A 20,291-nucleotide genomic window follows, 5' to 3' on the forward strand; every position below is an offset into this window, starting at 1 on the left:
CACCCTACTACAACCCTGCCATTACGACAGTTATGTCCTAATCTTCGTCCATTATAAAGACATGGACTGATGATTGATATGACTGATAAAGGACTGATGAAGGATGTTATGACTACTAGGATATATTGTTATGACTTCTAGGATATCTTGTTATGACTACTAGGATATCTTGTTATAACTTCTAGGATATCTTGTTCTGACTTCTAGGATATCTTGTTATGACTACTAGGATATCTTGTTATGACTACTAGGATATCTTGTTATGACTACTAGGATATCTTGTTATGACTACTAGGATATCTTGTTATGACTTCTAGGATATCTTGTTATGACTTCTAAGTTGTTTGATTTTTGCAGATCATGTTTGAGACTATGACATTGCAACACACTCACGCACGCACATACACATACGCACACGCTTGCATGCACGCACACACACACGTCCGGTCCTATCGACAGTGTGAAATACATTTGTCCCCTGGGAGACATTCGATAAGTGTCAGGATGGTTAAACCCAGGCTTAACTTCTAGTTGGCCGATACGGAGCTTGTAATGTAAGTGCTCCTATCTTCTCCATGCTTGGGTGTATGCATGCGTGGCGTGGCCAACCAAATGCCTATTGACTTTTCACATATGTCCAACATGAAATCAATTCTCCAGTTGACTGCAATGAGAGCTCAATGGTTAATGTCAACCCAGCAAGTACTGGCAAGGGAGAAGGGGGGAAAGGGGGAGTAGAGGAGGGGTGTTTCTGGTAGTGTATGGAAATCAACCTGCTTCCTCGGACCTGTGCAAGTTCAGATTTTAGCAGTAGGATGTAAATTGGCTCCATCCCTTTAAGCGTACAGTAGTATTTATATTGGCCTTATGAAGAAGAATTCTAAAGTGCCACGGCATGATATCATATCGTTGCCATGACACCTTGGTTAAGGTGCTTTGGTAAACCTTTTCAACTCTGCTGTACCCCCCTCTCTCTCTCTCCCTATAGTGTTGTAGAATATTTTGTAAGATGTGTTAAACTACCTACCACCTCTTCTACCACCTCTCTCCCACTCACTCTCTAGCCCTCTTTTTCTCTCTCCTGCCTCTCGTCCCAATTTCCCTCTCTATCCATATCTTTCTACATCTCTCTCTCCCCATCTCACTCTCCCTATCTCTCAGAGTGAGAGTGAGTGATGAGTGAGGGGACTGGTCCATCTGTTACTAATGTCAGCGAGAATTGGATGGTTCACCTCCCTCCTTCCCTAACTCCATCCTTCTATCCTGCTGCCTGGTGAAGGAGAGGAAGGATCTTTCATGTCTGGCTGTCACAACAAGACTGGGCCCACAAGCAGACAATAAGACACACACCTACAGTATACCTGCCCTAACCCATCTGGACAAGAGGAAGACCTATGTACTGTAAGAATGCTATAGCTCAGCATTCAACACCATACTCCCATCCAAGCTCATCATTAAGCTTGAGGCCTTGGGTCTGAACCCTGCCCTGTGCAACTGGGTCCTGGACTTCCTGACGGGCCACCCCCAGGTGGTGAAGGTAGGAAACAACACCCCCGCTTCGCTGATCCTCAACTCTGGGGACCCACAAGGGGTTGTGCTCAGCCCCCTCCTGTACTCCCTGTTCACCCATGACTGTGTGGCCAAGCATGCCTCCAACTCAATCATCAAGTTTGCAGACGACACAACAGTAGTAGGCTTGATTACCAACAATGACGAGACAACCTACAGGGAGGAGGTGAGGGCTCTGGGAGTGTGGTGCCAGGAAAATAACCTCTCACTCAACGTCAACAAAACAAAGGAAATGATTGTGGACTACAGGAAACAGCATAGGGAGCACCCCCTCTATCCACGGGACAACGGGACTACAGTGGAGAAGGTGGAAAACTTCAAGTTCCTTGACGTACATATCAATGACAAACTGAAATGGTCCACCCACATAGACAGTGTGGTGAAGAAGGCACAACAGCGCCTCTTCAACCTCAGGAGGCTAAATAATTTTGTATTGGCACCTAAAACTGTCACAAACCTTTACAGATGCACAATTGAGAGCAACCTGTCGGGATGTGTCACCGCTTGGTACGGCAAAGCACCACCCGCAACCGCAGGGCTCTCGAGAGGGTGGTGCGGTCTGCCCAACGCATCCCCGGGGGCAAACTACCTGTCCTCCAGGACACCTACAGCATCCGATGTCACAGGAATGCCAAGGACAACACTCAAGCCACTGCCTGTGTGTGTTAAGATGGAGCCGGAGGGGTGGATGAGATTTTATGGGCTCTTAACCAACCTTGCTATTTTGTTTGTTTTTGCGCATTGTACATAATGTTGCTGCTACCGTCTCTTATGACCGAAAATAGCTTCTGGACATCAGAATTACTCACCGTGAACTGGATAAAGATTTTTTCTTTAATGAGTTGGACGAGAGGGATTTACTCCAGACACCCGGACAGGCCTTTATCCCCCTCATTCGCTAGAGAAAGCGAAGGAGGTATCACGGGAGGAGATCGAGGTGCCTTGTGAGGATCCGGCGAAGAGTGGCTAATTTGACTAATCTACTATTGGCCAACGTACAATCGCTGGAAAATAAAGTGGACGAACTACAAGCACGTGTATCCTACCAACGGGACATTAAAAACTGTAATATCTTATGTTTCTCCGAGTCGTGGCTGAACGACGACATGAATAACATGCTGCTGGCGGGTTATACACTGTATCGGCAGGATAGAACAGACACCTCTGGTAAGACAAGGTGGTGGTGGTCTATGTACATTTGTAAACAACAGCTGGTGCACGATATCTAAGGAAGTCTCAAGGTTTTGCTCGCCTGAGGTAGAGTATCTCATGATAAGCTGTAGACCACACTATCTACCGAGAGTTTTCATCTATATTCTTCGTAGCTGTATATTTTCCACCACAAACCCATGCTGGCACTAAGACCACACTCAATGAGCTGTATACGGCCATAGGCAAACAGGAAAATGCTCATCCAGAGTAGGCACTCCTAGTGGCCGGGGACTTTAATGCAGGGTAACTTAAATCCATGTCACCTCCTTTCTACCAGCATGTTAAATGTGAAAACATAGGGGAAAAAACTCTAGACCACCTTTACTCCACACACAGAGACATGTACAATGTTCTCCCTCGCCCTCCATTTGGCAAATCTAACCACAATTCTATCCTCCTGATCACTGCTTACAAGCAAAAAATCAAGCAGGAAGAACCAGTGACTTGGTCAATAAAAAAGTGGAAGCAGATGCTAAGCTACAGAACTGTTTTGCGAGCACAGACTGGAATATGTTCATGGATTCTTCCGATGGCATTGAGGAGTACACCACAGTCACTGGCTTCATCAATAAGTGCATTGATGACGTCGTCCCCACAGTGACTGTACATACATACAACCAGAAGCCATGGATAACAGGCAACATCCGCAATGAGCTAAAATGGGTAGAGCTGCCGCTTTCAAGGAGCGGTACTCTAACCTGGAAGCTTATAAGAAATCCCGGTATGCCCTCCAACAAACCATCAAACAGGAAAATAATCAATACAGGACTAAAATTGAATCGTACTACACCGGCTAACGCTCGTTGGATGTGGCAGGGCTTGCAAACTATTACAGACTACAAAGGGAGACACAGCCGAGAGCTTCCCAGTGACACAAGCCTACCAGACGAGCTAAATTACATCTATGCTCGCTTTAATACAAGTAACACTGAAACATGCATGAGAGCATCAGCTGTTGCGGATGACTGTGTGACCACACTCTCCGCAGCTGATGTGAGTAAGACCTTTAAACAGGTCATCATTCACAAGGCCGCAGGGCCAGACGGATTACCAGGACACGTACTCCGAGCATGTGCTGACCAACTGGCAAGTGTCTTCACTGACATTTTCAACCTCTCCCTGTCTGAGTCTGTAATACCAACATGTTTCAAGCAGACTATCATAGTCCCTGTGCCCAAGAACACTAAGGTAACCTGCCTAAATGACTACCGACCCGTAGCACTCACGTCTGTAGCCGTGAAGTGCTTTGAAAGGCTGGTCATGGCTCACATCAACACCATTATCCAGAAACCCTAGACCCACTCCAATTTGCATACCGCCCCAACAGATCCACAGATGATATAATCTCTATTGCACTCCAGACTGCACTTTCACACCTTGACAAAAGGAACACCTATGTTAGAATGCTGTTCATTGACTACAGCTCAGCGTTCAACACCATAGTGCCCTCATCACTAAGCTAAGGACCCTGGGACTAAACACCTCCCTCTGCAACTGGATCCTGGACTTCCTGACGGGCCGCCCCCAGGTGGTGAGGGTAGGTAACAACACATCTGCCATGCTGATCCTCAACACGGGGGCCCCTCAGGGGAGCGTGCTCAGTCCCTTCCTGTGCTCCCTGTTCATTCATGACTGCATGGCCAGGTACGAATCCAACACCATCATTAGGTTTGCCGATGACACAACAGTGGTAGGCCTGATCACCGACAACGACGAGACAGCCTATAGGGAGGAGGTCAGAGACCTGGCCGTGTGGTCCCATGACAACAACCTCTCCTTAAATGTGATCAAGACAAAGGAGATGATTGTGGACTACAGGAAAAGGAGGACCGAGCACGCCCCCATTCTCATTGACAGGGCTGTAGTGGAGCAGGTTGCTTCAAGTTCCTTGGTGTCCACATCACTATCAAACTAACATGGTCCAAGCACACCAAGACAGTCATGAAGAAGGCACGACAAAACCTATTCCCTCTCAGGAGACTGAAAAGATTTGACATGAGTCCTCAGATCCTCAAAAGGTTCCACAGCTGCCCCATCGAGAGCATCCTGACTGGTTACATCACTGCCTGGTACAGCAACTGCTTGGCCTCCGACTGCAAGGCACTACAGAGGGTAGTGCGTACGACCCAGTACATCACTGGTGCCAATCTCCCTGCCATCCAGGACCTCTATACCAGGCGGTGTCAGAGGAAGGCCCTAAAAATTGTCAGACTCCAGCCACCCTAGTCATAGACTGTTCTCTCTGCTACCTACATTTACATATTACCTAATTTACCTCGGCTAACTGGTGCCCCCGCACATTGACTCTGTACCTGTACCCCTGTAATAGCCTCGCTATTGCTATTTTACTGTTGCTCTTTAATTAATTTGTTACTTTTATTTCTTTATTTTAGGCATTTTTATTAAAACTGCATTGTTGGTTAAGGGCTTGTAAGTAAGCATTTCACAGTACCTGTTGTACACGTGTTGTATTCGGCGCACGTGACAAATACAATATGAATTGATTTGATTCACCCCTGTTTTCATCCAGAAGGCGAGGTCAGTACAGGTGCATCAAAGCTGGGACCGAGACTGAAAACATCTTCTATCTCAAGGCCATCAGACTGTTAAACAGCCATCACTAGCACACAGAGGCTGCTGCCTTTATACATAGACTTACAAATCACTGGCCACTTTAATAAATGGAATACTAGTCACTTTAATAATGTTAACATGTCTTGCATTATTCATATGTATATACTGTATTCTATACTATTCTACTGTATCTTAGTATATGCTGCTCTGACATTGCTCGTCCATATATTTATATATTCTTACTTCCATTATTTTACTTAGATTTGTGTGTATTGGGTATATGTCGTGAAATTGTTAGATATTACTTGTTAGATATCATTGCACTGCCAGAGCTAGAAACACCATAATTTTGCAACACCCGCAATAACATAAACACGTGTACGTGACCAATAAAAAATGTGATTTAATTGACCTCCGTCCCTCTGTTTGTCCCTCTGTCTGTCTCTGTGTCTATGCCCTGTCCATGAGTCTGTGTACATCTCCCTCTCCTCCTCTCTCTATGGCACCTTTCCATCTCACTCCTTCTTTCCCTTGGTTTCTTTCCCTCTTTCCCCCTATCCCTCTATTCTCCCCATCCCCAATCTCCTCTGTTCCTGATTAACTTATGTAATGTGGAGTGAGAGTGAGAGGATGTGCTAATAACAAATCTGCCTCAAATCCCCCAACATGCAACAGGAGAGACTGAGTCAGCTAAAAAAAAACACACGTGGATTTGTAACGCGGGTCTGTAAATTAAATGGGCTTTAGCGTGTTTTAAGAGGGCCCAGGCGGTGGTAGGTCTGAGGTTTGGGTAAGTGGTAAGAGAGGAGAGGTCTTTATGTTAATATTGTGTGTGTTTGAGCAGCCCCTGCTGGAGAGAAGTGGATTTGCATTAGTGCTTATAGTACAGTCGTGGCCAAAAGTTTTGAGAATGACACAAATAAGAATTTTCACAAAGTCTGCTGCATCAGTTTGTATGATGGCAATTTGCATATACTCCAGAATGTTATGAAGAGTGATCAGATGAATTGCAATTAATTGCAAAGTCCCTATTTGCCATGCCAAAACGACATTTCCACTGCATTTCAGCCCTGCCACAAAAGGACCAGCTGACATCATGTCAGTGATTCTCTCGTTAACACAGGTGTGGACGAGGACAAGGTTGGAGATCACTCTGTCATGCTGATTGAGTTCGAATAACAGACTGGAAGCTTCAAAAGGAGGGTGGTGCTTGGAATCATTGTTCTTCCTCTGTCAATCATGGTTACCTGCAAGGAAACATGTGCCGTCATCGTTGCTTTGCACAAAAAGGGCTTCACAGGCAAGGATATTGCTGCCAGTAAGATTGCACCTAAATTAACCATTTATCGGATCATCAAGAACTTCAAGGAGAGCGGTTAAATTGTTGTGAAGAAGGCTTCAGGGCACCCAAGAAAGTCCAGCAAGCGCCAGGACCGTCTCCTAAAGTTGATTAAGCTGCGGGATCGGGGCACCACCAGTACAGAGCTTTCTTAGGAATGGCAGCAGGCAGGTGTGAGTGAATCTGCACGCACAGTGAGGCGAAGAGTTTTGGAGGATGGCCTGGTGTCAAGAAGGGCAGCAAAGAAGCCACTTCTCTCAAGGAAAAACATCAGAGACAGACTGATATTCTGCAATAAGTACAGGGATTGGACTGCTGAGGACTGGGGTAAAGTCATTTTCTCTGAGGAATCCCCTTTACGATTTTTTGGGGCATCCGGAAAAAAGCTGGTCCGGAAAAGACAAGGTGAGCGCTACCATCAGTCCTGTGTCATGCAAACAGTAAAGCATCCTGAGACCATTAATGTGTGGGGTTGCTTCTCAGCCAAGAGAGTGGGCTCACTCACAATTTTGCCTAAGAACACAGCCATGAATAAAGAATGGTACCAACACATCCTCTGAGAGCAACTTCTCCTAACCATCCAGAAACAGTTTGGTGACGAACAATGCCTTTTCCAGCATGATGGAGCACCTTGCCATAAGGCAAAAGTGATAACTAAGTGGCTCGGGGAACAAAACATAAATATTTTGGGTCCATAGCCAGGAAACTCCCCAGACCTTAATCCTATTGAGAACTTGTGATCAATCCTCAGGAGACAAACAAAAAACCTACAATTCTGACAAACTCCAAGCATTGATTATGCAAGAATGGGCTGCCATTAGTCAGGATGTGACCCAGAAGATAATTGACAGCATGCCAGGGCGGATTGCAGAGGTCTTGAAAAAGAAGGGTCAACACTGCAAATATTGACTCTTTGCATCAACTTCATGTAATTGTCAATAAAAGCCTTTGACACTTATGAAATGCTTGTAATTATACTTCACTATTCCATAGTAACATCTGACAAAAATATCTAAAGACACTGAGGCAGCAGACTCTTTGAAAATTAATATTTGTGTCATTCTCAAAAGTCCACATTCATAAAAGGTCCAATGCCAACAAGCTCTCACAGTCTCACGTCAGCATCAAACGTAAAATTTCGAAGTCATTCCAAACGTCAAAGTTTTTGGTTACTTCTCTGTATCATTTCAAGGTTAAGTTTAGCCATTAAGCTCCGAATGGTTAAGGTTAGACATTAACTCCACATGGTTAAGGTTAGGCATTAACTCCAAATGGTTATGGTTAGGCATTAACTCCAAATGGTTAAGGTTAGGCATTAACTCCAAATGGTTAAGGTTAGGCATTAATTCCAAATGGTTAAGGTTAGGCATTAACTCCAAATGGTTAAGGTTAGGCATTAACTCCAAATGGTTAAGGTTAGGCATTAACTCTGAATGGTTAAGGTTAGGCTTTAACTCCGAATGGTTAAGGTTAGGCATTAACTTCAAATGGTTAAGGTTAGGCATTAACTCTGAATGGTTAAGGTTAGGCTTTAACTCCGAATGGTTAAGGTTAGGCATTAACTCCGAATGGTTAAGGTTAGACATTAACTCCAAATGTTTTTAAATTTTTAAATTTTTATTTCACCTTTATTTAACCAGGTAGGCTTGTTGAGAACAAGTTCTCATTTGCAACTGCGACCTGGCCAAGATAAAGCATAGCAGTGTGAACAGACAACACAGAGTTACACATGGAGTAAAGAATTAACAAGTCAATAACACAGTAGAAAAAAAAGAGTCTATATACATTGTGTGGAAAAGGCATGAGGAGGTAGGCGAATAATTACAATATTGCATATTAACACTGGAGTGATAAATGATCAGATGGTCATGTACAGGTAGAGATATTGGTGTGCAAAAGAGCAGAAAAGTAAATAAATATAAACAGTATGGGGATGAGGTAGGTAAAATTGGATGGGCTATTTACCGATAGACTATGTACAGCTGCAGCGATCGGTTAGCTGCTCGGTTAAGGTAAGGGTTAAGCTTTTAAAACAAACATTCTAAAACAACTTTCTATCGCTGGATCCAAACATGCATCCTTTGGAACCAGAGGCAGATGCTTACAAGCAACCCACCATCCCCATCCACAAGACCCTTAACCATTCCCTAGCTAAACCAAAGCTTACTTGAAGGTAACAGCGCTCACTGTTGCCCCTAGTGGCCGGTTTCCACATCATCACCTGACGTCCTCAGACATGGATGGACCTTGAATACTGACTTGCATCACAGGTGACCTGCCTGGTAATGCAGACTATTATTAATAAAAATAAAATAAAAAATCTCAACATCAAATCATTTCTGGGTAACAATTAACCAGTAATAAAAAAATCCCCATCAAAATCTGTTTTAGCAAATTTATTTGTATGGGCTGCATCTCAATCCATCTCATCCACCAATGGCAGCCTTCTGCATCTGTGGTGGAAGATGGATGAGCTATAGCGATGTTTGTCAGACCAGGAGAGAGCTCAAGAATCGGCCTCCCCACGAAAACGATCTGCCATCTTCTGTCTGTAGCGTCCGAACATTTTGGGCTACACACTAATATGACCCGCTATGGAAAGGTGGAACTCTTTTGCTGTTTTGCTCTCGGATGCCCCACAATCCTCACAAGACTCGTCTGAAGGTAGCCCGGTATCAGTAAAAAGAAATGTATGGAAGTATATATGGAAGTAGTTTAGTGCCTAAGAAAATGAGTTAAATATGGGTCAAAACGAAATCTAAAACATTTCCTGATCTTTCGTGTATGTCTCAGATATACAGTAAGACAGACACTTTAAAACAAACGTCCTTTGATTTTTTTTTTGACTATATGCTTTTCAATGTATGACTCTGCTATGCTTAGATTTAGATTTGATCATTAAGTACCTTACTGTGAATGTTTTAATTTAAAACAAAAATTCAAAATGGCTTCTTAGCAAAAAAAAGCTATTTCTTAAGCAATCATTTTTCTTGGACTATCTCGGAATGGTCTGAGTGAGGGGCCTAATTGGAGGACCCTAATAGGAGGGGGACATGTAATCTGAAACCTACTGTTATTGGCAGAGATGTGGGCAAACTCTCTTCGTTATTGGTCTATTAACTAAAACTGCCTGGTGATGTCGCCAAGTGATCTGAGATCAGTTTTGCCTTTTGCATCATAATGAATACGCTTAAATGAACAGGGCCGCCTGATACTAGGTCAGTCCTACTCGGAGAGGGTAAACTCTTCTCAGGTTATAGCATGTGTTTTCAACTCACTAGATTCAGCATATTAATACAAGAAAGAAGGACTACTAAACTAACATTCTGACCACTGTCATTATAAAAGGAGGTCACTGGTTGGTTAGAGAGTGACTAACAACTGACGTTTTACTCGGGACACCCCCTTCCAGCATCGGGGAACATCCCCCGCTTCCCCTGCATGCACGCACCCACCACATCTATTTCTATGGGCACAAGCACTGTTCAAGACACAAACTGTTCACACCCCTCTTGTTGGTGGAGAGAATTTTGCAGGTTTATAGCATATTTCCTGCAAATCTACACATTTTGTCATGGAGTGCAAAGAACATTTTGTAGTTTTAAAGCAACTTTTCTTGCAATTCTATACATTTTGCCATGTCTAATGTGTTTTTATGATATTTGAGTGATAAATAAACTCACATGGGCTAGTTGACCTGGACATAACCCGACAAGTTATAAATAGCTATCTAAGGTATGCAATGACTAACGTGACAAGAGGAACTGATGATGCACTACCCAACTTCGCACCTTCTGCATTCTACTATTACAACTTTCAAGAGAAAGTTTAAAGCCGGACTAAGCCCCCCCCCCCCCCCCCAGGAGACGCGCACCACAGTTTAGGAACCACTGATCTAACTGACCTAAAGATAGAGACAGCACCCATTTATAAGCTAGTATGAAATCAATCTTAACCTGTAATTAACACCACAACGACATGGATTTTTTTTTTTTTTTTTAAACAATAGAAACGGGGTAGACAGAGTGGAGGACCAAAACAAAAAGAAGGATTCGAGGGGGCTACCAATGAGAATAGCCTACAGCAGAGGAAAGAAAGAGAGAAAGAGAGGGATGAGAAGGATGTCTACGATAAATGGGTGTGCAGTTGTGTCCTGTGGTTGGTGTGTTGGGTGGCTCAGCCTCCTGTCCAAACGATCGTTCTGTTTAAATGGCTGTTATCCTATTAAGAAACACTGCTGATGTCCTGCAGAGTTGATCTAATCAGTTCAGGGGGAGTCATTGTCTGTGTGTGTGTGTGTGTGTGTGTGTGTGTGTGTGTGTGTGTGTGTGTGTGTGTGTGTGTGTGTGTGTGTCTGTGTGTGTGTGTGTGTGTGTGTGTGTGTGTGTGCGTATGTGCATCCATGCCTGCCTGTGTTAATATGTCTGTGTGTGATGGAGAGTTTGGGCCGGGCATGCGTCATGATACAAGTCTCCTTCCCTCCTAGTCCTAGGCTAAGGGATGCAGCTTTGGGTTCATTCATTTCAACACCATCATTCCTTTTTGGAGTGAAGGGTACTTTTTTAGGGTACTTTTTCTTCATTTCCTTAATTTTAGGCCTTAGTACCGAAGGGTGCCACTTTTTAACATTCTCTGTTTAAGTCTTCCCTTCCCTCCCTCCATTAATTAATTCCCCAATGGCAGCTCAGAGGGCAGCGTGGTTATTATTGTCCCCCACAATTAAATCGGTGAGGGGCCACACACGATCTCAGACTGCACTGGCCCGATCTTCACGAAACTTGGTTGAATTATTTGTTTTGCTATAGAGATCCGGCATTTACAAAATTACACTCATTGGCCAGATGGTGGCGCTATAACAGGAGATTTAAAATGCAAACATTGAAAGGTCACGCCCCGCACCCAATTTGACCTAGTCAGGAAATTCGGTTCAAAGGTCACTCTCCTCACAAGGAAAGAAATTGCCCTGGGACGCATAAGGTCTGCCATGATGGATTTTCCGCCATTTTGAAATTTGTGAAAAACATGCTACTCTTCTGGCACCGAATGACCGATCTACACAAAACTTGATATGTGGCACCTATGGACAAAGGTCTCGCAACGCAATAAACCTTTACATGGGCGTGGACCAATAAACATTCACATGTGCGTGGTCTGGTACATAAAGTACACATGTTGCAAACACTGTCAAGACTCACCATATGTGAGAACATTCATATCGACCACACGGTGGTGCTATAACAGGCACATGTTTATATCTCTTGATCTGAGTGATGAAATTTGGCACACATGCTCAGGGATATGAGTCTAACTGACCCACGCAATATCTGACATCACTGGCCCAATTTTGATGAAACTTGGGTGAATGATGCGTCTTGCCAAAGAGATCTGACATTTTCAAAATTACACTGATTGGCCCAAGGGGGGGCGCAGCATAATTCGTGGGGGACAACATGTTTACTGTTGCCATGTTTATTGATGAACCTGGTGGGGAGAGGGACTGACTGGCTGTGTTTAGGCGCCCCAATGGACTCCTGCTTATTTAATGAGGTGGCATGGGCCCTGCCATGTCTGGGGCCCTCAGATGCGAGGAATCGAGGATGCAAGGAATCGAGGACAGATTAATTGAGAAAGAGCTTATGTGTGGCCCCTGGGAGGACCCAATCTTTGTCAGACAAAGGTGAGATGGAGACATTTGGTAAAATTCTTCGCATCCTCTCTCCTCGCCTCCGCCTCAACTGTATTGGAGGAGAGGGTCTAAGGTCCTTCTGACCTTCTCCTCCAATGAGATTTGAGGAGGTGAGGAGCTAGGATGTGATGAATCAAGGAAAGGTGCCACTACATTGTGTAAAGAAGGATTTTTAAGCCTTGAGACATTGGATTGTGTATGTGTGCTATTCAGAGGGGGAATAGGCAAGACAAAATATTTAGGTGCCTTTGAACGGGGTAAGTGCCAGGCACACAGGTGTGTCAAGAACTGCAACGCTGCTTGGTTTTGCATGCTCAACAGTTTCCTGTGTGTATCAAGAATGGTCCACCACCCAAAGGACATCCAGCAAACTTGACACAACAGTGGGAAGCATTGGAGTCAACATGGGCCAGCATCCTTGTGGAACCCTTTCGACACCTTGTAGTGTCCATGTCCCAACAAATTCAAGCTGTTCTGAGAGGGTGCAACTCAATAGTAGGAAGGTATTCTGAGAGTGTCTGAGGACCTGGAAGGTATTTCTGAGAGTGTCTGAGGACCTGCTATTTAAGGGTACTGTCCCTCGTGGCTTCACATTGTTAGTTCAGGGAGATATATCTATGAAGGTTTGTGTGTGTGGGCAACTATGCATGCGGTATTAACTTGGTAACTCGGTATTAACTCCCTCAATAGATCCACCACATATAATTGTTTTTACCCCTTTTTCTCCCTAATTTCGTGGTATACAATTGGTAGTTACAGTCTTGTCTCATTGCTGCAACTCCCGTATGGACCTCCGAAACACGACCCTGCAAGCCGCACTGCTTCTTGACACAATGCCCACTTAACCCGGAAGCCAGCCGCACCAATGTGCCGGAGGAAACACCTTTACACCTGGCGACCGTGTCAGCACTGCGCCCAGCCCGCCATAGGAGTCCCTATTGCGCGATGGGACAAGGACATCCCTGCCGGCCAAACCCTCCACTAACCCGGACAATGCTGGGCCGGCTGCGACGGAGCCTGGACTCGAACCAGGATCTCTAGTGGCACAGCAAGCACTGCGATGCAGTTCCTTAGACCACTGCGCCACTCGGGAGGCAATCCACCACGTTTTGAGGATGATATCATGGGCTGGATCTTATAGTGCAAACAATTTCATGAACTAATGATAGATAATACTATTAACAGTAAGTTAATGAGTGAATCAGTTAATTGGATGGGATTTATCATTTTAGGTCATTCAGAGTTTATGTGACTGTTTGTCATATTATTCTTCATACAGGGCGCCTTTCCTTCGCTGGGAAATGTTTGGCAAAATTAGAGTATACCCACTTCTCCAGCCACTAAGAGAGAGAGAGCGAGAGAGCGAGCGAGAAAGAGAGTGAGAAGGGGGAGAGAGAGAGAGAGAGAGAGAGAGAGAGAGAGAAGGGGGATATAGAGAGAGAGGGAGAAATGGAGAGAGAGGGAGAAAAGGGGGAAAGAGAGAGGGAAAGGGGGGAGACAGTGGGGGAGTGAGAGAGTGAAGATAATGAGGGAAAAAACTGAAAAAGAGGGAAGAAGTAGGTGAGGTAAAGAGCGGGAAAAGGATAAATAAAGAGAGGGATGAGAAAGAGAGGGAGAGTAAAGTCCTTATTCAGGGCGTTTCTGTTCACCAGTCACATCAAGGCTCCAAATCAATCCTGCAAATTGGTTTGCTCCTCAACAAGGTTACCAAATGACGGTGGGATGGAGGAAGAGAGATAGATAGAGGAGAGAGACAGAGAGAAAGGAGAGAGCGAGAGACAGACAGACAGACAGACAGAGAGAGGAGAGACAGAGATTGTGGTGGTGATATGGGTGACTATAGACGGGACAGTTTAACTGGGGAAGGAGTGAAGGACTTCTGTTGATTGCTGGTTGTTACTGGAAACAGAATGTCATCCGTATGTTAATTGTTTTTTTGTTCTTCCTTCTTTCAATTTTTTCCTTGTGTGTGTGTTTGAGAGCGAGCGTGTGTTTGTTATGACACAAGAGAGAGAGAGAAGACAGATAGCCTCCGTGTGTGGGCGCGTGTGTGTGTGTGTGTGTGTGTGTGTGTGTGTGTGTGTGTGTGTGTGTGTGTGTGTGTGTGTGTGTGTGTGTGTGTGTGTGTGTGTGTGTGTGTGTGTGTGTGGTTATGTGTTCATTTTCCTCACAGCAGACACAGATGCTCTCCTAACCCTGTCACAATGAAATGTGGGCTCCATTTCCCGCCATTCCCCAGCTGAGCCTTTGGAATTGGAAAATAAATATATAAATAATGGAATGAATAAAAAATGGTCAGCACTTCCAATCTGTTATTCTTCTCCGCTGACCCGGAGTGTGTGTGTTTGTGTATATGTACACGCATTGAAAAAAGGTGCTATCTAGAACCCTTTTGAGTTCAATGCAGAACCCTTTACACAGAGGGTTCTACATGGAACCCAAAAAGGATTCTCTCTAAAACATGAAAAGGGTTCTCCTATGGGGACAGCCAAAAAACCCTTTTGAGTTTTTTCTAAGAGTGTGTGTGTGTGTGTGTGTATGCACACATGCGCTTGTATTCGCTATGTGTTCACCTATGCTTTATCTGTGTGTGTCTGTCTTCTAATCCACAGGAACACTTCACCCCAGAGTGCAAGTTCAAAGAGAGTGTGTTTGAGAACTACTATGTGACGTACTCGTCCATCCTGTACCGGCAGACCCAGTCGGGCAGGGCCTGGTACATCGGCATCAACCGGGACGGGCAGGTCATGAAGGGCAACAGGGTCAAGAAGACCAAGGGGGCCGCCCACTTCCTGCCCAAACTCATCGAAGGTGCAGTACAGTACAGTAGGAAGTTAATTATGGTCATTAGTTGGCTCTGTCATTTTGTCACGTTTGCTTTTCATGATGCACTCTGGTTTCCTTTTTTTTTTTAAAAGAGATTTGTTCTATTCAATATTATTCTGTCTCCCTCTTTCCTTTTCTCACATCCCTTCCCTCCCCCCTACAGTGGCTATGTACAGGGAGCCGTCGCTACATGAAGTGGTGGTGGTCGCCGAGCTGAGTTCGCCCAGGAAAATGGCCAAGGCCTCCGATTCACCTGTGCTGCAGAACGGCAAAAAAGACCCGCCCTCAAAAACCAAAACCTCCTAGCGCACAGAGAACACAGGGGCGGTCATACGGGCACTGGGCACTGGCATGGGCACCTAAAGGAACTACAGGGATGATATATAGAAGCAATGGAGCTACTTGATGGTAGCATTAGAAGAACTCTATCTCCCATAATGCAATAGTGAAGGGTTGGGGAAATAAATGCCAATGGAACCCTTCTTTAAAGACATGGTGTGTCCCCCACCCACTGCAGCCCCCTCCCCTTCTCTTACCCAACACCGCCCCTGTATGAGTCTGAGATTTCAGAGCAATAAAACTTGAGGAATGAGGCTGGGTGCGTCGTAGCATGCACTGGTCACGTCACAACTATATACACATCCACTACGGGAAATTCCCGGAAAGAAGACCGACACCTGTCATCAGCATCGTCTGTTTTTAATCTACGTCACTTCACAACGAACAATGTCTTCCTGTTTTTATTACACAGGGTCGTCACGGTTAAATGTTTCCCCCCTGTCCCACTGAGCAGCAGGGGGGGCCTATTGTTCTACATTCCCAAAGCTTCCATCCATACTAATGTAAGGTTGATCCAGGATGCGTCTGCACCCTATTTTCAATATAGTGCACTACTTTGTGTGGGTTGTGGTCAAAAGTCGTGCACTACAAAGGGAATAGGGTGCCATTTTGGATGCAAGCCCAAAACATCCTTTTGTTCTTAGTTATCGGTTAGCAGGTCTTCTCTGTCCGTCAGCACCTTTGTGACCATAGCTATGTATCTCCTCCATACTTTTTTCATTTTTTTTTTCTTTCCCTCGTTACCCTCAGTTTTCCACTCGGCAGCACAAGAAAAAAAACTCCTTGTTCCTCTCTAGGGCTGTTTAACAGCAGCTTCCACTGATCAAAATCTCCCCAACTCTTGAAAGAGAGAGAGAAACCTCCCTGCTGCACTGAACTACACACACACGATTGTGTTCACACACACACACACACACACACACACACACACACACACACACACACACACACACACACACACCGGCTGGGCAGCAGAGGGAGAGGGTGATTGTGTGCGGGTCAGAGGTTGAAGAATGATGACGATATAATCAGTGAGATGGTGTAGATGTTCTGGGAGTCTGTTTGTCCATGTAGGTTATTATTAAACTGACTGCTTTACCCTCTCTGTGCCCAGCCATGCGTTACACCATCCTATAACCAAACTAGATCATTTCTCTAGCTCATGCCCCTAACATGCTGACCACACCGCCCGCGTCGCGTGCGCGAGCATTGCAAAACAAATGTACACATACATGTTATTCAATCATTGCACCCAAACTGCTAGCCAGGCGCTAGAATAGAACTTGGTTCTATTTGTGACGCTTGATGCGCTACAAGTCTCGCCTCTCCTATCTCCTATTGGTTTTTAGGAGTATATTCCCACGTGGGCGATTGAAAAATGAACTGAGAGCCACACTCACACCTGTTGGACCCTGTGCATTTCAGGTAAAATAACAACCCAATGTTTATATCCCAGGACAAATGAACTAGCAACAGCAAGCTAGCTAGCTAAATTGCCATAAATGTTTAATGCTTTTCGACCTTTCCCCAAATTAATATAGTTGGTTCAGAGTTCGTTTTGATATTTTAACCTGGGTGTCCTGATCGCGTCTGGTGTGGGTGGACAAGATCAACATGCGCGCGAACGGTCTGGTCAGCATGTAAGCCAGGGAGATACAGCACACATGCCCACTGTGGGGTTTATTGTCTGGTTGGGTATGTGATATTGCAGGACAGTTGTGGTTCTTTTCAGAGGGCTACAACCTCCTAGCCTGGGTGCCAGTCAGTTTCCACTGTCAAAATCCTTATGGGATTGTCATAGCAAACAGACTGGCACCCGGGCTAACGACCTCCTAATTCCACGTTGATTTCTTCTTGTTCATCTCTACTTTATATGTAATAAGCAACTAGTATGCACTGAACCTCTCCAACACTGGGTCAAGTGTGTTAGTTATTATGCAAAGGAAACAAGCCTTCTTTAAAAACGCACATCTCGCCATCATGTCTCATAGGGGGCGTCCAAAATGGCACCCTATCCCTATATAGTGCACTACTTTTGACCAGGGCCATGGTCAAAAGTAGCTCTCTACAGGGGAGAGGAACCATAGACTATTATCAACCTGTAACTTGTGCTGTCAATGTCACACCCCATGCTGCACAACAACGATGTTGCTAATGGTAAAGGATGCTAAAGGCACAGACATAATACAAAGAGGGCGATGGCTTAGTAATAAGGATGAGAACGCATAGCTAGAAGAAGCTACATGTGCTTCCTACTCCGTTTAAAAAAAGAAGATTAGCCATGAACAATCTTTCTGCCAGTCACTGACGTAAGTCTATAATTCCATGATGAGTGTTTTTTTTTTGTTCATGTTGACGTGTTTACTGGAGGGATTTGAGCTCTGTATGCATCCCATCCCCAATGGCACCCTAGTGCCCTATGGGGACTGGTCAAAAGTAGTGCACTATGTAAGGAACAGGGTGCCATTTGGGAAGTATCCAGAGCTAGGGCAGAGTGGTAGATAGGGAGGTCCTTATTTTAGACTGAGCATGCTTGTTTGGTCGAGCAAAAGGAGAGAAAGGAAGTAACGAAGGTTCAGAGAGAATTATGGGAATTATGATGGCTTCTTCCCGTGGCAGACCAGGTAATCCCAAATAAGGTGTTGACAACAGGCATCTCTCACACACACACACGCACACACACACACACGTACACACACACAAACAACTTGCTGTGAAGATTTGTAAGCTGTATTCACTGCAGTGTTGCAACCCTACTGGACCAATGTTGTACAGTCCACCTTCATAAGCAGCAGAATATAGAGGCCTACAGGGTGTCTTTCTGTCTACGACTGTGGCTAAAACTTCCTTAACCCCCCCACCCCCCCCCCTCCCCCGGGTGCTGAGACAACAGGCTCACGTTAACATAGACACATACAAAACACACATTAACACACCACGCCTGATCCACTGATTCCGCAAGCTAATTTCCAAGCACGTCCTTCTGAAGAAAGGTTTTGAAAACATGAGTCTCTGGGAAGATTCCCAACTAAAGGGTGTGAGACTGTCAGGTGAGGGGGAGGAGGAGACAGGGGGGAGGGAAAGGAGAGGAGAGAAAAGGAGGAGATGGGGGTAGAGGGAAGGAGAGAGGGAGGGGATGAGGTGAGCAGAGCAGCGAGAATAAGAGGATACATTAAGCGAGGGCTTCTACTGGTTTATCAAACCAGTCAATGTTGAATAAGGTCAGTGAATCCATAAATGGGATTTTTGGGAAATAGCTATGAATCCTGTGATTTTACTGTTTTCTTTAAGGGCCGGGAAAATCTGTTGCAACATATTATTATTATTATTATTATTATTATTATTATTATTATTATACGCCTCTCCAATGTCTTTCCTTGGCATAACTTTTCCATCACAACTCTCCAAACGCACCTTGATAAGCGTTAGTTACTATTAGCTATGAGATTAGAGTGTACTGTAAGTAAGTTAAGGGCTAACGCTGAGTAAGTTACCTGAGTAGCAGCAGATGGCGTACAAAGACAACGCAGTCGTGATAGTACAACACTGATACCCACTAGTCCCTTGGCCATGCGATAGAGTACTGTCCTCTTCAGCTGGTTGAGATCACGCTTACATTAGAGGTAATGAATGTGAGTGCGTTTATGTGTGTGTATGTCATTGCTATTACACATCACATCTGATCGGAGTGTGTTCATAAGGGTATGTTTGTGTCACTGTAGGGATAGGTGCAACTTTACACCACATTCAATTTGTTCTAACATCTAAAAAAAAAAATGTGTGTGTGTGTGTGTGTATATACACATGCATGTACAGTATATCTATGAACGCACAAGGTGTGAGCACCTGTACGTACATGTACATAGCCACAGGGTGCTTTTATGCTAGCGTATGTAGGTAGGTTATGGAGTGTATGGTGGCAGTTTATAACATATCGATGCAGGGGTATAATGGATTGTGTATGCCTCTAATCTGACGTAGCTGACGAGTCGGATTCCTCCTCTTCTCGTGTTAATCTGACATCAAAACCAGCAGGGTAGACGCTTCTGTCTTAAAATGTACACACATGCCCACGCACACACGGAACAAAACAAATCAAGTCCGACTGTATTCAAAGTTGACTTATTTACATCTGCGTCTAAGTTGCAATAATGAAGATGGGATAGCATCCAATAGCATATTGTAAATGGTACTGTACAGTAGAGGAGGATTACGTTGTTATTCAGATGGACTGCTGTTTTATATAGTCCAGTAGATGTTGGGTTTGCAGTGTTTGACCTTCTTTCATTAGATGCAGAGAGGGGAGACTATAAATATGTGTATAGAGTGGCAAGTGTGTGTGTGTGTGTGTGTGTGTTTGTGAGTTCATGGATTTCTGTGTGCGCATTCATAAGTGTGTGTGTGTGTGTGTGCACGTGCGCGTTTGTGAGTTAATGGATTTCTGTGTGCGCATTCATAAGTGTGTGTGTGCGCGCGCGTGTTTGTGAGTTCATGGATTTCTGTGTGCGCATTCATAAGTGTGTGTGTGCGCGCGCGCGTGTTTGTGAGTTCATGGATTTCTGTGTGCGCATTCATAAGTGTGTGTGTACGCGCGCGTGTTTGTGAGTTCATGGATTTCTGTGTGCGCATTCATAAGTGTGTGTGTGCGCGCGCGCGCGTGTTTGTGAGTTCATGGATTTCTGTGTGCGCATTCATAAGTGTGTGTGTACGCGCGCGTGTTTGTGAGTTCATGGATTTCTGTGTGCG

At 44.8% G+C, this 20,291-nt stretch overlaps 1 protein-coding gene across 1 annotated transcript in view; it reads left to right on the forward strand.

Moving 5' to 3' along the window:
* LOC110500854 (fibroblast growth factor 11) overlaps nucleotides 1–16,648 on the forward strand; it is a 137,556-nt gene extending 120,908 nt beyond the window's left edge. The window contains exons 5-6 of the mRNA XM_090214617.1: nucleotides 14,993–15,191; nucleotides 15,370–16,648. Coding sequence (XP_090070743.1) covers nucleotides 14,993–15,191; nucleotides 15,370–15,512 — 342 coding nt within the window. The 3' untranslated portion in view covers nucleotides 15,513–16,648. The remainder of the gene's footprint in view (nucleotides 1–14,992; nucleotides 15,192–15,369) is intronic.
* The last annotated feature ends 3,643 nt before the right edge of the window (nucleotides 16,649–20,291 follow it).

This window comes from Oncorhynchus mykiss, chromosome 21 (assembly GCF_057628025.1).
Source record: "Oncorhynchus mykiss isolate SJ-2025 chromosome 21, ASM5762802v1, whole genome shotgun sequence".
In the NCBI taxonomy this organism is placed as follows: domain Eukaryota; kingdom Metazoa; phylum Chordata; class Actinopteri; order Salmoniformes; family Salmonidae; genus Oncorhynchus; species Oncorhynchus mykiss.